The sequence below is a fragment of the Gouania willdenowi genome, chromosome 10 (genome assembly GCF_900634775.1).
Source record: "Gouania willdenowi chromosome 10, fGouWil2.1, whole genome shotgun sequence".
NCBI classification, from domain to species: Eukaryota; Metazoa; Chordata; class Actinopteri; order Blenniiformes; family Gobiesocidae; genus Gouania; species Gouania willdenowi.
This window is the reverse complement of record NC_041053.1, coordinates 6,798,174-6,814,125: the sequence shown is the minus strand read 5'-3', so window position 1 is coordinate 6,814,125 and position 15,952 is coordinate 6,798,174. Positions and strand designations below refer to the sequence as shown.

The 15,952-nt window shown below is 39.1% G+C and overlaps 1 protein-coding gene across 2 annotated transcripts; it reads left to right on the top strand.

Moving 5' to 3' along the window:
- The first annotated feature begins 2,410 nt into the window (after nt 1-2,410).
- LOC114471642 (dnaJ homolog subfamily C member 4-like) lies at nt 2,411-15,664 on the top strand. 2 transcript variants are annotated; one of them, XM_028460503.1, is made up of 7 exons: nt 2,411-2,469; nt 4,088-4,203; nt 9,032-9,122; nt 9,244-9,425; nt 12,651-12,818; nt 15,036-15,122; nt 15,198-15,664. In XM_028460503.1, exons 2-7 carry the CDS (start codon nt 4,112-4,114, stop codon nt 15,292-15,294), a joined length of 717 nt encoding a protein of 238 aa, XP_028316304.1. In that variant the 5' UTR covers nt 2,411-2,469; nt 4,088-4,111; the 3' UTR covers nt 15,295-15,664. The 2 variants fall into 2 exon arrangements, with proteins under 2 accessions (XP_028316304.1, XP_028316305.1); XM_028460504.1 differs by having other exon boundaries at nt 2,426-2,523.
- The last annotated feature ends 288 nt before the right edge of the window (nt 15,665-15,952 follow it).

The window sequence follows — 15,952 nt, the reverse complement described above, 5'->3', positions numbered from 1 at the left end:
GGTGCAGCAGTGTGACGGTGTGTTTGAGCAGCTGCTGTGGATGAAATATGGAGGAGATGATGAAATACCAGTCAGGTGTCTGTGAGGTCAAGTCATGTTTGGGTCTTAAATGTTTTCCCAGACAAAAGGGGTTTTGCCCAAATTGCTGCAAATTAAAATCTGTAAAGAAAGCTGTGGTGTGAATTATATATATATATATATATATATATATATATATATATATATATATATATATATATATATATATATATAATCAGGTTGAGGATTAAATACACTTGATTAAATAATAATTCTATGCTATACTGATTTTTTTCTTAGCTTAAGTAACCTTTCTCTAATTTCTGAATCCAAAAACCCCTTTGTCTGACTACAACATTCAGCCCAGAATAATATGAAAAAACATCTCTCGGGCATAATGATGGAATTAATGAGTGATACACATTTGAAAGAATCTCACTTTGTAAATAAATGGAAAGAAACAGTATTTAGTGCTTCCTGAATAGATTTATTTCTATAGTTTTCCTGATGTGGGACCAACAGTGACCCTTGTATTTTAAGTTCATGTTCTAATCAAGATCATTTCTATCATCATTTTGTGTGTTTTTGTGTATTTTTTTGTTGTTGGTATTCTCTCTCAGAGAGAGTGTGTGTGTGTGTGTGTGTGTGTGTGTGTGTGTGTGTGTGTGTGTTTGGTGTTGTTTGGTTGTTTCTTATGTCATTTTGTATGTTTCTCTGTTATTTTTGTATATTTCGTTCTTGTGTATTTTTCTCTCATTTAGTGTGTCTTTGTTGCCGTTTTGTGTGTTGCTGGTTATAGTAAGAATTTTTCTCTCTTATTGTGTGTGTTTTTGGTGTAATTTTGTTGTTGTTTGCTTGTCGTTTTTATTATTCAGTATATTTTTCACTTATTTTGTGGTTTTTTGTTGTCGTTTTGTGAGTTGCTGGTAATATTCAGTGATTAACATCCATCCATTTTCAGACCTGCTTGTTCCTGTTTTCAGGGTCACAGGGGTCTGCCGGTGCATATCTACGGCTCACACTGGGTGCTAGGCAGGGGAACACCCTGGACAGGGCGCCAGTCCATTGCACAGCATCACACAGACAACTACTCACATTCACAGTCACTCCTATGGGCAATCTTGGGACTCCGTACCTAACAGTCATGTTTTTGGATTGTGTGAGGAAGCCGGAGGAAACCCACACAGCACGGGGAGAACATGCAAACTCCACACAGAAAGGACTCAAGTGTCCACCCCAGGGCTGGAACCCAGGACCTTCTTGTGATTAACATTTTTAACTAAAAAAAATTATACATTACAAAACCAGATATTTTGAATGCTTTCATTTGTCAATTTTCCTCTCTCTCTCTCTCTCTCTCTCTCTCTCAAGTACTCCCTGTATTTCCATCACGTACCCCTAGGGATACACGTACCCCCATTTGAGAAGCACTGGCATATAGCATGATACTTATCAGATTAGATACATGTGATGATCCATTCACTGTTGTAATGTTACTTTGTTATTTATGATATTTCTACCAGTCACTCTTAGACAACGTTTAAGTGTCTTAGTGTCCTTTGCATGATGACAATAATAATAATAATAATAATAATAATAATAATAATAATAATAATAATAATAATAATAATAATAATAATAATAATAATAAGGTATCAATTTTATATAGAGCTTTTTTGGACATTCAAAGTCACTTTACAGAATTAGGGGTTAGTCTTTCACTCCACACTTAGTGGTGGTAAGCTACTGTTGTAGCCACAGCTGCCCTAGGGCAGACTGATGGAAACAAGGCTGCCAAAGTGCGCCATCGGTCCCTCCGACCATCACCAACACTCACTCACACACTACATTCATACTAGGCAATGTGGGTGAAGTGCCTTGCTCAGGGACACAATGACAGATACCACTGAGGTGACTGCCACCTCACTGTAGCACCTGGAATTCTCAGCGTTCTCCCATCCAACTACTGACCAGGCACAGACCTGCTTTACTTCCGAGCTCTAACGGGATCGGGCAATGACAAACTGATGATACCTTTGGAGCTATGTTGGCATTTTTTTGATTAGGTGGAGAAATCTAGTGGGGTTAGGGTAACGAACAACACTTTATGACAGCCTTCATAACTGACACTACTCATGCTAATGACACGTGTCATGTCATAATAATGACAGAGTAATGTCAGCTTTATGTATAAACCTTCGGGGAAAGTGTTACTCTTGCTGTGTATCGTCCCATCCCTACTGGTTAGGCCAAGTATCATCCTGTTATCCTAAAAATAAATGCATTTCTACTTTGATTAAATATCCCAAAGGACATTAATTATTATTATTATTATTATTATTATGACTACTACCACAACTACTGTATTTTATTGTGAAGCCGGAGTCGCTTGTTTCCGGTGTGCTGACCCTTTACTACAGGCGCAGACTGTGTTATAACAGAGCAGAGCGGGTATGTCACCTTTCCTGCTGTTACTCGCTGTTTCTTCACTTCTCATTTTCAGGAGTATGTTTGTCATATTTCGTCGACTTACCTTAACACTGATGCTTTTACTGGAGTGTGTTTTTAACGTGTTGAGCAGTTTAACAGTTCAATGCTAGGTTAGCATTAGCAACTCAGACAGCAGAACAGTGTGTTCCTTCCTGCAGCTGTGGAAGATTCATACGCACACTATGATGATGATGATGATGATGATGAGGAGACACAATAGTGATCAATAATAAGTGATCACAGTGTCAGACACTAACTGATTACACTGACCCGCCCCCTGCATTAGTTCATCTATCTATGATGTGATGTTCCTGTAGGGAAACCTCATGTTGGACTTGTCTTTTAATTTGAAAGAAACTTTTCTTTTGACAGGCATGCTGTAAAATGGATGTAGCACAGTAAAAAATATAGATTTATGTTTAAAAAAAAAAAAAGAAAAAAGATGTGTTTTTTCAACTGTTATTTTTGAAAAACTAAATTTGGTTGGTCGTGACCCACTTTTTTCAATCAACCAGTCAGGTTTGCTTTAGTGAAATTGCTTTATTTAGCATGCAGTTTTAGATTTGGTGGTAAGGCTCTGTTCTGGGACCTCTCTGCCCTTTCCAGCAGCTGCGTGGAGAGCCCGAAGCGAAAGGAGCTCCGATTCACTTTTCCATGAGTTACATGGAGAGGCATAAGCAGAGAGAGCGGTCAGCAGGACCCTCTGGAACAGAATTACAGGCGTTAGTATCTTCAATTCAACGTTATATAGCGCAATTTCATCTTGACACGCTATCAAAGATATAAAATGTTTTGTAAGAACAAGGAAAACCTCATTTATCCACAGGACAGAAGGAAGAGAACAGAACAGGATAGAGTGTTAGAACATCAGAGTGTCCCGGATTATTTGAGCTGTTGCCATCTGTTTAATTAGAGGAAGCGCTGGGGTGTTGCGAGGCGTTTGCGGACGAAGCTTGCGAAAGTAGGCGTGTTTGCGGTGATTTAAATACAGTGGCGTGACTCACTCTAACCAATTGAAAGCATGGAACATGATCAGCTGGATGATTAACTAATTAGGGGATGTATGCTGTCAGCTGGTAGGGCTGGCTAACTTGACTTTCGTGCCTGCCTGAACTAAGGCGATGCTCAATTTTTTCAAAAATAGCTGTTGAAAACACACATATAGTCTTTTTAAAAACATGAATCTCTTTATTTTCCTGTGTAACATGCATTTCACCCCATGCCTGTCAAAAGAAAAGTTTCTTTCAAAATAAAAGACAAGTCCAACAGGAGCGATATAAAGTACTTTAAGTTTATTTTTGACCAGCTGTCTGTGACCCACCCAGTACAGGTCCATGATCCACTTTTGGGACCCGACCCACAAGTAGCAAATCGCTGATTTAGAGATAATGATAATGCTGGAGATGACTCTGGTTCACCACCAATATCACAATTATTTGATCATGTGACCTTTGTGCGCACATCACTGCACATATAGTCATTCTCTTTGTTAGTTGCAATGTTTCACCCTTTATTCTTTGGTGTGTGAAGCCGTTCTGTCATGATAAGAACATGAGCTGATGTTAACATCTGTCATCAGGTCTTCCCAAGGAAATCTCCCATAATGCAGCTGGAGGCTCAGCTGCGTCTTTGTCAGAGCTGTTTTTGGTGCTGTAAGAATGGACTACGGCTGCTCTCCCAGAGTTACTCACACAGGTGAAGTGTGTGTGTGTGTGTGTGTGCGTGTGTGCGTGTGTGCGTGCGTGCGTGTGTGTGTGCGTGTGTGTGTGCGTGCGTGCGTGCGTGCGTGCGTGCGTCACCGCTTACGCTCAGTGACCTCATTTTTCAACCTTGCGTAAAAACGGTTGTAAATCTGAGTGCACATTGTGCTGTACGACGGGACCAACATGAATCATTTGTATCTGACCAATCTCAGCTCACCAATGATCAGGTGTTGATAGATGCAGCGGCTGAATTTGATCATCATTGGCCATGGTTACATGATGTTTTTTCATTTGGAATTAGTTATTCCAAATTAAATCATTCAGAATTAAAGTGTTCTGCTTTGTGTTTACATGGAAGTAGAAATTCCAGAACTGAGGTTTACATGTAAAACCGTTTTATTCAGCTTTAGTTAATTCCACTTTAGGTCTGGGGGTTTGGAAAGGGGCGAACATGATGTATCACGTCTATTTGGAGAAACACACAACAAACCTTTTATTGTTTGCTGTATCACAGAACACCACACATGAGAACTGTTTTTACTTTTATTTTGATTGTAGTTTTGAAGCAGTAGCTCAACAATAACACACTTTGGTCCACATAGCGGAAGAGAGATATGAGCTAATCACCAGTAAATAAAGCCCAGTAAAACTTCAGAAAACAATAACCAGGAATAAATAGTTGCTCCCTGGTAAAGATAGTAGCTCTAACAACCGTTACAATGACTTGGTGATATTATAACCTGTGCAGCAGTATGGGGACGCCTTTACTCCGTCTTAGGGTGAACAGGCTTCACCCGTCCGATGAAGCTCTTCCGTTTGCTGATCTCCATGTGTGTGATAAGTTCATGTGTCCGTGTTAATGTCTGCATGTTTATGCCTCCGTCCATCCCCTTTTTCATTATATCCGTGTCTTTTAAGGCTCTTATTAAATAGTGTTGGCTCTATTCCAGGCCGCCATGTTGGATTATAGCGTCACCCAGCGCGTCATTGCCACAAGTCGCACATGCGCAAAATAACTGGAATTAACTTAAAGCGGCTTTAAGTGTTGTTAACTGTTTACATCAAAGAGGAATTATTTAATTCAGAATTAAAAAACAGAAGAAACGAGTCACCTAATTCGGAATTAAGCTTAATTCGGAAATAAATGAGCATTAGGAATGAAGTGTTTACAAGGTCAGGTTAAAGAGAAATTCACTTTTATTCCACTTTAAAGAGGAATTAAAGTTTCCATGTAAACGTGGCCATTAACATGATTCTCCCTCAAATATTCCTGGTCCGAAGGCCCCGCCTACTGAGGTCAAACAAACTATTGCAAGGAAATAAACGTTTCCGAGATGAAAACTAGCATTCTCACAGCTGAGGTGAAGAAAAACAAAGATGTGCTTTTCAGTAGTGTGGAAACTGGAATTTAAGGAGCTCATTTAAAAGAGAATAACGGAGGCAGTGAACAGGGTTTCCATATTGGAACTGAATCAGGCTGAGGTTTGAATGAAATGACCAATAACTGAAAATGATGGTTTAAATGAAATGTTCAACAGCCTAAATATGTGAATCCCTGCTATTTGATCAGGACAATTCTTTACATTTAGACAAGTCATGCTGGCAAACCCAAGCCCGTGCCCACCCCACACCTGCGCAGTGATCAAACCTCATATCAGGGCAGAGATCCTGAAGAGACACCCAAAAATATGTCATTTATTGGCCTCAGTGGTCCGCACGCTGGAAGTCTCAATAAATAACACATTAAAAGAAATGAAGACATTCCTTAAAAATCCTCAGTGGAGGCTGAGCTGCACTGGTTCAGCTTTGGCTCATTGCGCTGCACAGAAACATCACTTCATTCACCTTCATATTGTTGAGCAAAACAGGTTCAAATGATGTCACACACTGGGTTACACAGCAGCGTTCCCACGCAAAATCTGTTGCTGTCGTAATTGTAAATAAATTGTAATTGAGTTTAGATAATTGATTTTGTAATTGTAATTGCTATGAAAATTCCATAAAAGTTGTCAATTATAATTTAATGCAAAACTGGGGAACCATGTTACAGTTCTATGTACATTTCTACACATATGTAGTTAATTATTATTAAAACATGTTTCATATCAAGCTTTCCTACATTTTACCATTAAACCTATATTTTCATTGATTAGGAAGCCTATCAATGTAACCAATAGATAGGAAATACATTAGATGATAGATATTTGTTTTTAATGTTTTTTACAGCTGATTTAGGACCTGTTATCATAACAGAAAGCTAACACAAGAGGAAGGTTAACTTTTATTAGGTTATTTATTTCAGGCTCAGTAATTGTGATTAATTGTAATTGAACACTAGTAATTGAGAACGTAATTGTAATTGGCTTTCTGAGGATAAAATGTAATTGTCATTTAATTGTAATTGTAAAAAATGCTGGTCACTGTAATCATAAGTGAATTGTAATTGAACATGGATAATTGAAGACGTAAATGTAAAAAGTGTTCAAAAAGAGATGAAGGAAAAGGAGATATAGAGGAGGCCGGTGGGTGGGGTCCGCCTCAGGCCCCTCCCCATGTCCGCTGGGTTCTGGCCTGGCCCCCTCAGTTTGCCTGGGTGCCACGCTCCAGGTTAAAACTATCATTCATCCTCCTTCCTTAGAGTGAACTTTTTTTTATTGTCATTTAATTCTCTTTTTTCCTCTTCTTTTTCCCTCTCTTATCTCAATTTTATTTTGTATTTGTGTGTATGTACTGTATATGTATGTGTGTATATATATATATATATACAGTATATATAAATATTTATATATTGTTCCTTTCCCCCACATATTTGACTATTATTAACTTGTTATTGTCTCCTCCCCTCACCCTCTAATAGCACAATACCAAAAGTATAATTGTTATATTATCAGACACGCACTTACTGTATTATAATGTATCAGATTTGCAAATATTGACTTTGGTCAATGACATTTTTAGTGTAATTGTCTCTGTCTTTGTGTTGTATGTGGCAAAGAACAAAAATGAAGACGTAATTGTAACTGAAAAATGTAATTGACCCCAACCCTGATCCGTGGGTTTATTAAAGGACCCATGTTACGCTAAATCAACTTTTCTGTGCTTTAAACATGATAAAAGTGTTATATGGGCTTCATACACATGTCCAAAGTGTTTTTTACCTTGATTCCTTCAATCATTAGTCAGAGGGTGATTTGCTCCTTTCTTACTGCAGGGTGAGCCCAAACACCTCGCTCCAATTTGATGACGCGTTCCCACTTTGATGATGAATTTGATGTGGCACTGAGCTGGAGAAGCCACGCCTCCAGGAAGCTCTCTGCTGTTATAACATGTAAACAGACACGCCCACAAAGGTGAGCATTTCAGCATCCTTCGCGCAGTGCTGTGTATGTATTTTCTACAGTCTATGTATGTACCGGTGAACGCCTCGCCCCCACGCTCTGTCAGCAGCATGAGCGCGGCTACTGAGTGAGTGGGAGGAGGGCGGAGAGGAGGAAGTCAGTCTCCCGCCTATAGACACGCCCACTCATGAATATGCATAAGCAGGATGCAAATCGGCCTGTTTGTAGAGTTGCTCAGAAAGAGACTTTTCAGAGGCTAAAACTCTGGAAAACAGACGAGTTTGGGAAAATAAACCTCAAATACTATGTTTTTAAGGTTCTTAGAACAAATGGAGATGGTGAACAATAGCATGACATGGAAAACTGTCTTTAGCCCGTGGGACTTTATGACGGCAGGGGATCTAAAACTGTCTTACTCAAACAAGAATTCCCCCTCTACCTTGTCTCCGAAGCTGGCTGCCTATTCTCTATTATTGTTATCTAATAAAGAATAGGACTAAGTGTACTTCCTCCTATTGGAAGTCTATCATATTTTTGGTTTATGAGTAGTCTCGCTATAATTTTGTGGGATTGATATTAGGACCCAAAAAAAAAAGTTTCAAAGTATCAAAGTCTTAAACTATCTGCCGATAGAGAAAGAAGGGGGTTTCATAAACAGCTAGAATGTCCGTGTAAGAGAAGCCCCCGAACACAATAATCAGTGGTATATATAGTCTGAAGCATGGCGTGATAATATGTCATAATACATGATCTGACCACCTAAGCGAATAGAAAAATAGGACAAAGGTTCACACAGATGTCATGGCCCAGCTGGCGTAACAGGTGTTCACAAAGGGTGGTTTCCACACTAGTTGTTGTTGTTCGTGGTTAACACTTGATACATAACAAGGCTTTGTCTTCCTGTTAAGTAAAGTGTGACTTCTTACACCTAAAGTGTGACTGCTCACACCTCGAGGTGATAGTTTTAGCACCTTCTGTGGAAAACAGGTGTTGTTTTAGGTATCACTTAACAACATTTACTTTGCAGCTGTGTCTTTACAGAAAGCAGTAAACAGGTGTGACATGTCAGAACAGGCGAATAGCTGTAATGGTTAAATAAGCATTTCTTTTGCAGAATAATGAATGAATGATTAATACACACCATACAACAAAAACCAAAAAAGTGCAGTTGTCAGGCTTTTTAAATTCATTTTATTTCATTTTAATTATCTGTTTTGATCTGTTCTGAATGTGTGTCTGCTTATGTTTAATACTTTATTTTCGGTCTCACAGGTTTGCCTACACGAGCTCAGACCTGACGTGAGACCTGATCGTAGCGTACGCTCACCTCACAGTTGATAAATACTGACGTTTGCGTGAATTTGGTAGAACGCACATTGCACTCTCAGATCTGAACGTATGAACGGATGATAAATGAGGGCCAGTGAGTGTGTGTCTGTGGTTTGTAGATGTTGACGTGTGAGTTTTACTTTGTCATTACAGAAAAGCTGTGAACTACTACGACCTGCTGGGCGTGAAGTCAGACGCCTCGTTGGACGAGATTAAAAATGCTTTTTTTGATAAATCTAAAAAGGTATTCATTATTTATGAATATAATTGTTACATGCGTGTTTGTGGAGATGTTGACCACTAACACGAGCATCTGTGGCCTCACGCTGCACTTTGAGCTCTGACTCTGAACCTCTTTCCTACAGCTGCACCCAGACAGTGACCCTTCCAACCCAACACTGCACAGCCAGTTTGTGGAGCTGAACGAGGCGTACAGAGTTCTGAGCAAAGATCCGAGCAGGAAAGCTTATGACTTCAAAATCCACCATCCGTACAGTGGGAGCCAGGTCTACAGGTCTGCCTCCAGCCACAGCACGTACCAGCCCAGGTGAGATATTCACGTCAACTTCATCAACTTTACTTGTATAGCACCAGATGCAACATAGTGCGCTCAAGGCACTCATCACAAGTAATAAACGTGTGTTTTAACTAGTGGTGGGACTCGATTAAAAAATTAAAAATGTAATTAATTATGGAGGTACATTTTTGTCTATATTGTTCAGTCAAAAAAAAACATTTTCAATCAAAGAAAAAAAAAGTGTTCAAATGCAAAAAAATATTTGAGACCCAAATAATTGCATTTGAATAATTTTTTCGTTATTTTTTTAATTTTTTGATTGAATAATAAATAAATTAGATTTTTTATTTTTGATGTTTTTATTTCTATTTTTGATTGAAGTCATCTTTTAGTATTTAGGCCGTAGTACATTTGAGTTTTTATAATTCAATCAAAAAACACTTTTCAATGAAATACAAAAAAAAAAAAATCACTTCAATCAAACAAACAAAAAACATTTCAATCAAAAACAAGTTTACTTCAATAAAAAATCAATATTTTCAATCAAAGAAAAAAGTGTTGAATTGCAAAAACATGTTTGAGGCCTAAATAATTGCAATTTTTTATTGAAAAGGTTTTTTTTTTTTTTTTTTTTTTTTAATTGAAGTCATCTTTTTGTATTTGGGCCATATTGTGGGTAGTACATTTGTGTATTTTTTATTCAATCATAAAATAAACATTTTAATTGAAGAAAAAAATTCAATCAAAAAAATATTTTCGTGAAACGTGAAAAAAGTGAAAAAATTAAGCCCCAAAAAATTGTTTGATTGAAATCAAATAAGTTTTGAAGCTCTTTTTTTGATTGAACAATAAAGACACAAATCTACCTCTATAATTATATAGATACTGTGTAATTAATTAATCTCAAATAATTGTGAATGAGAAGCAACATTTTTCAATTTAAATGGATTTTTGTATATAACTGAATCAATGAAAACACTAAATTAGCTTCAACAAGAAAAATAGTGATATTTTCATCACTCAGTGCTAACATAATGTGCAACAAAAAGAATATTATGATTATAAACTTAGATTTTTGTAAACTATCTAAAACAAATGTGTTTTTATGTATTATAGTAAAAACAACACTTAGTACAGAACATTCCAGAGAAGTGGAAACTGAACAGTGCAAAATAGTTAGAATATCCATGGCATTAAATAAATAGACTAAATGGTGAAATATTCTTTCTACGTAGCAGTTCATAAGTTGGGTGATCGTCTACAATCTAGATCTAGTCTACTCTGTGGTCATGTTTTTGGATTGTGGGCGGAAGCTGGAGTACCCGGAGAAAACCCATGCAGCACAGGGAGAACATGCAAACTCCACACAGAAAGGACAGAAGTGTCCACCACAGGGCTTGTACCCAGGACCTTCATCCAGGACGTGCTAACCACTACACCCCCGTGTGCCCCCCACACATGTTTTAGTAATACATTTGTACACATATTACCTGCAATAAAAGCATGTTCACACTCCGTCGTGTTTAGTTACTGTGGAGGTATTTACACCACTGCAGAAACTAAAGCAGAGCTGGTTTCACCCTGGGACTCACATTGTTCCACTGTCATTAAATCATGACCCACTTTTTTTAAGAATTCCAGCAACAAATTTAGTTTTTCAAAAGTAGCTGTTGAAAACACACATACAGTGTATAGTATTTTTTTTTTTAATATGTAAATCTATATATTTTCCTGTGCAACATGCATTTCACAGCATGCCTGTCAAAAGAAAAGTTTCTTTCGACATAAAAGACAAGTACAACATGAGACATTTAAGAGTAACTAAACCCCTGCTGACCTGCCACTAGGGGGAAAATCAAAAAATGCCTTGATTATGGGCCAGTGTCAGCGTCATGGGGGGGCACTTGCAGGCAGTGCCCCCCACAGCTGACCTACTGTGCCCCCCACATATACACACACTTTTCCCAATACAGGGGGAGCTTTTTGTTAATCAAAGAAATCTGATTGGCTATCGCAACTGACTGTGTCCATTCACTGACAGCGGACGGGAGTCTGCTCCATAGATATAATATACCGTGGTGTAATTGTTTTACATTTGTGCTAATGAACGCACCCTAGAGCTGTTGTTAGGATCAGCCAATAGAATGTGTATATATATCTATGGCCTGCTCTGTTGATTCACGTGACGTCACTCACATTACTGCATCGCGACAAAGCAAGGGCGAAAAATTCAGATGGAGAGCAGGAAACTTGAGAATCTGCTGTCTGAAATAATCAAAATGCCCATGTTTTGTGGAGTTTACGGCTGCTCCAGTCGTTCTAATCGAGAAAAGTAAAAGAGATTTTATAGAGTACCAAAAATTAACTCTGTTATAGGCGTTACTGCTGTAGCAGTAAGACACGCCCAGTCAGGAAGCCGGTCAGTGCAGAGAGAGCTGGGAATACACACATGATGTGTCTGTACACACACGCACACACACACACGGCGAGTTCACAGCTGCGATGTGTCACTACAATCACAGGCACACACAATCACGACGTGAAGCTCACACACAGCCCTAGAGCCCTGCTCTCCCACCACCTCATGGCACGCACACAGCGATAAGATGCACGTCCGCGCACACACAGAGACAGATTGGAATGCACACATGATGTGTCTGTACATACACACATAACACTTAATGAACACTCTGATTAGTGCATAATCAGCTCTTTTCAGAGTCAAAAACATCACCGTTGAAGAACAAAGTTCCACATTGGAGCTGTCAGTGCTCACAGAGGACTGTGATTGGAGGAAACCCTCCTCCCTCCTCTCAGTTTTTTTAGGCGGGACCAACAGTGAAAGTTAGTGACCCTAACCCTAATCTCTCTCAGCCAATAGCAAAATTCAGTTATAATAGCCGGTGTTCAACCCATAGAGGGCAGTCACTCTACATTGATAAAGTACTTGGGGGACTAGGATTAATAAACAGCACTACTTAATACCCAAATACATATGTATTCAGTAGAAAAGTGGGTTAGGGGTTTAGTTACTCTTTAAGTATTTGTTTATTTTTTTACCAGCTGTCCGAGACCTACTTTTGGGTCCTGTTGAGAATCACTGGTAACTACAGTATACCGTATATCTGCCTGACTTTCACATCTTATCTTTAGATGAACATCCACCCCTGGCCGATTGTCCCACAGAGCTCATTTGTTTCCATCACTGTGATTCCAGTAATCGTCCGTCGCCATTGTTGTTCTTTCTCTCAACAGCCAAGAAGCCCAGGAACACATCCGCTACTGGGAGCAGTTTAGGCAGTCCCAGTCTCAGGAGATGACGTTGGAGGAGCAGCAGAGGAGGAGCAGGAGGAACTTCAGGCTGGTGGCATACTGTGTGGTTGCCATGGTGCTCAGCGTTGGAGCGCACTTTATATTCTTTAGGTGAGAGACATCCTATTTGACATGGGTTCAACAGTGTCGGGCATTGGGGTCTCTCACTCTCATTGGTCCTCATTTATCAACCTGGAGTAAAAACAGGACCAACATGAGACAATCGTATCTGACCAATCCCAGTGTACAAATGATCGGGTGTTGATAAATGCGGCGGCTGAATTTGACCATCTTTAACATGTCAAGCCCTCCTGTTTCGGAGGCCCCGCCCACTAAGGTCAAACAAGAAAACAAACATTTTAAGATGAACTTCGGCATCCTCACATCAGAGGTGGAGCAAAACAAATATTTGCTTTTTGAACATGTGAAAACTAGAATTAAAGAAGCTAATTTAAACTCTCTGTGGAAAAATAATAATAATAATAATAATAATAATAATAATAATAATAATAATAATAATGGCTTGGATTTATAGAGCGCTTTTTTCGAGGAGACTCAAAGCGTGTTACAGAAACCATTATTCATTCACACAAGTCACTCACATCAGTCATACCAGCGGTGGTAAGCTACAATGTAGCTACAGCTGCCTTGGGGCATACTGACAGAAGCGTGGCTGCCAGTTAGCTCCTACGGCCCCTCTGACCACCACCAACATTCATGCACAATTCATACTCATTCATACGAGGCAATGTGGGTAAAGGGCCTTGCCCAAGGACACAACGACAATGATTTGGATAGAGCGGGATTCGAACCTCCAACCCTTCGGTTGCTGCAAGCCCAAATTCACAACAGAGTTCCTGGAGAGACACAATCCGTTTATATCAGCTTCAGTCTGCACACTTTAGGCAATAAATATCACATTAAAAGAAATAAATGATCGAAACAGAAAAAAAGCCTTAAAAATGACTAAATGATTATTAGCGAGGTTATACGATATTCCGTAAAAGGAAAACCAAAAATGTAATAATAATAATTATATAAATTGATTTTTATTTGTTTAATTTGTTTTAATCATCCAATTAGATCTGTTCTTAATGTGTGTCTATTATGCTTAAATGACAGCTGAGGCTTGTTTAGCTGATATCTGGAGTTTCTGAGAAACGTCTCGATGTCCCGCCCTAAACAGTCCACTTCCTCCCCCTGCCTCTGCCAATCTACCAGAAGCCACGCCTCTACTTTTCTGCATGCGCATGGCGGAACATAACAAGGTTTCATTGGGTCACATTGATATATGTCTATGGGTCAGGTAAGAGCCATAATCATATTTACCTGTTTGCTGTTGTGATGCGTGGCCTTGTTTACGTGCACAGTTCCTCATTCACTTTGATTGACAGTCTCATAAACAGGAAGTCAAAGCCTATTGGCTGGGCGCACTCGCCGATCGCTTCCATTTGTATAGGGGTCTATAGGTCATTCATATACATGAATGTATATACATTCATGTATATGAATGCCCACCAGCAGTAGACCATAGTAAAAGACTAGGTATTTTTATGAATTTCAAAAGAATCATACATAAACATAGATTTCTCAGAAACTCCAGATATTAACTTTAAAGCTCTATTTTCAGTGTCAGTCAGGTTTTGCTGCTGCACCACTAATCCACACACTCAGATTTACATGAACTCAAACCTGACGTAAGATCTGATCGTAACGTACGCTCTGGTCAAAATTGACAAATACCGAATCTTGCGTAAATATAGTCGAACGCACGTCATACGCTCATATCTGAACGTATGAACGGTTGATAAATGAGGGCCATTGTCTGTTATAGTAAAGAAAAACTGCAAGATGGGAGTATTTTTATTTTTATGAACACATTTGAATGATTTGGGGCGACTGTGACTCAGGTGGTAGTGGGTCGTCTTCTGATCGAGAGGTTGGGGGTTCGATCCCAGTACCTGACTGTGTCGAAGTGTTCTTGGGCAAGACACTGAACCCTAAGTTGCTCCCAGTGGTCGACTAGCGCCTTGCATGGCAGTCCTGTCCCACTGGTGTGTGAATGTGAGAGTGATTGGGTGAATGAGCTGATATGTAAAGCGCTTTGAGACTGTTTCAGTGTGGGGATAAAGCGCTATATAAAATCAAGTCCATTTACCATTTAATAAAGATACGTTGTTGCATTATGATTAATAGAAACATAATTAAGTTTCAACACAATCAAAGAGAACAATCACTAATATTTCATTCAATTTGTTTGAAAGTGACACATCCACTAACCAGGGAGATTCTTTTTTCCTGAGTCAGCATTTTCTTTCACTGTCTTAGGAAACTGGAGGAGGTTCACAATAACTTCATGGATGAAAAAGATCGAGCAATCACAGAAATATACAACGAAGCCAAAGAAAGGGCCAGGTGAGTGTTTCTTCTCCTACTGATGGGGAATTTGTTTACCAACACAAGCCGAGTCTGATTCCATCTCCTCCTCAGGCTCAACGGCTTCAGGAAGCAGACAGAAATCCTGCGGCAGAAACACGCTGAGTTTCTGGGGAAGTACAAGATCAGTAACGAAGGAGAAGACAAGTAGGAGCTCCTCCCCCTGTGATGAGGATGATGATGATGGTGGTTTTACTACCAGCAGGAGAAACACTGGATGTGTTAGTTTTAGAACTGAAACTTGTTCTCACGTGTGTTTCTGCTCTACTTTATTGGGCTGAATTTCACCTGACGAGACTCTTAAAGAACTGGTCAGATATCTGACATGCTAACGTTAGGCTATGCTAATGTGAAGCAGACAGGTGTTATAAACCATGATGGACCAGTATATTCAATGCAATGCTTGGTGTGTTGAGGAAAAAAAACACAGTTGAGAGGCCACGCCCTCCTTTCGTGTATTATCCAATGAGCAAAGGAGGCAGCTGTCAGGGTTGGGGTTGAATTACAATTTTCTATTACAATTACGTTTTCAATTTTACCTGTGTTCAATTGCACCACAATTGAGGAGGACCCCACCCACCGGCCTCCTCTATATCTCCTTTTCCTTTGTCTCTTTTTAAACACTCTTTTTACAATTACATCTTCAATTACCCATGTTCAATTACAATTCATTTATGATTACAGTGACCAGCATTTTTCCCAAATAAAAATAAATTACAATTATTTTGCATCCTCAGAAAGTCAATTACAATTACATTCTCAATTACTTAAGTTCAATACAATTAATCACAATTACTGAGCCTGTGTTA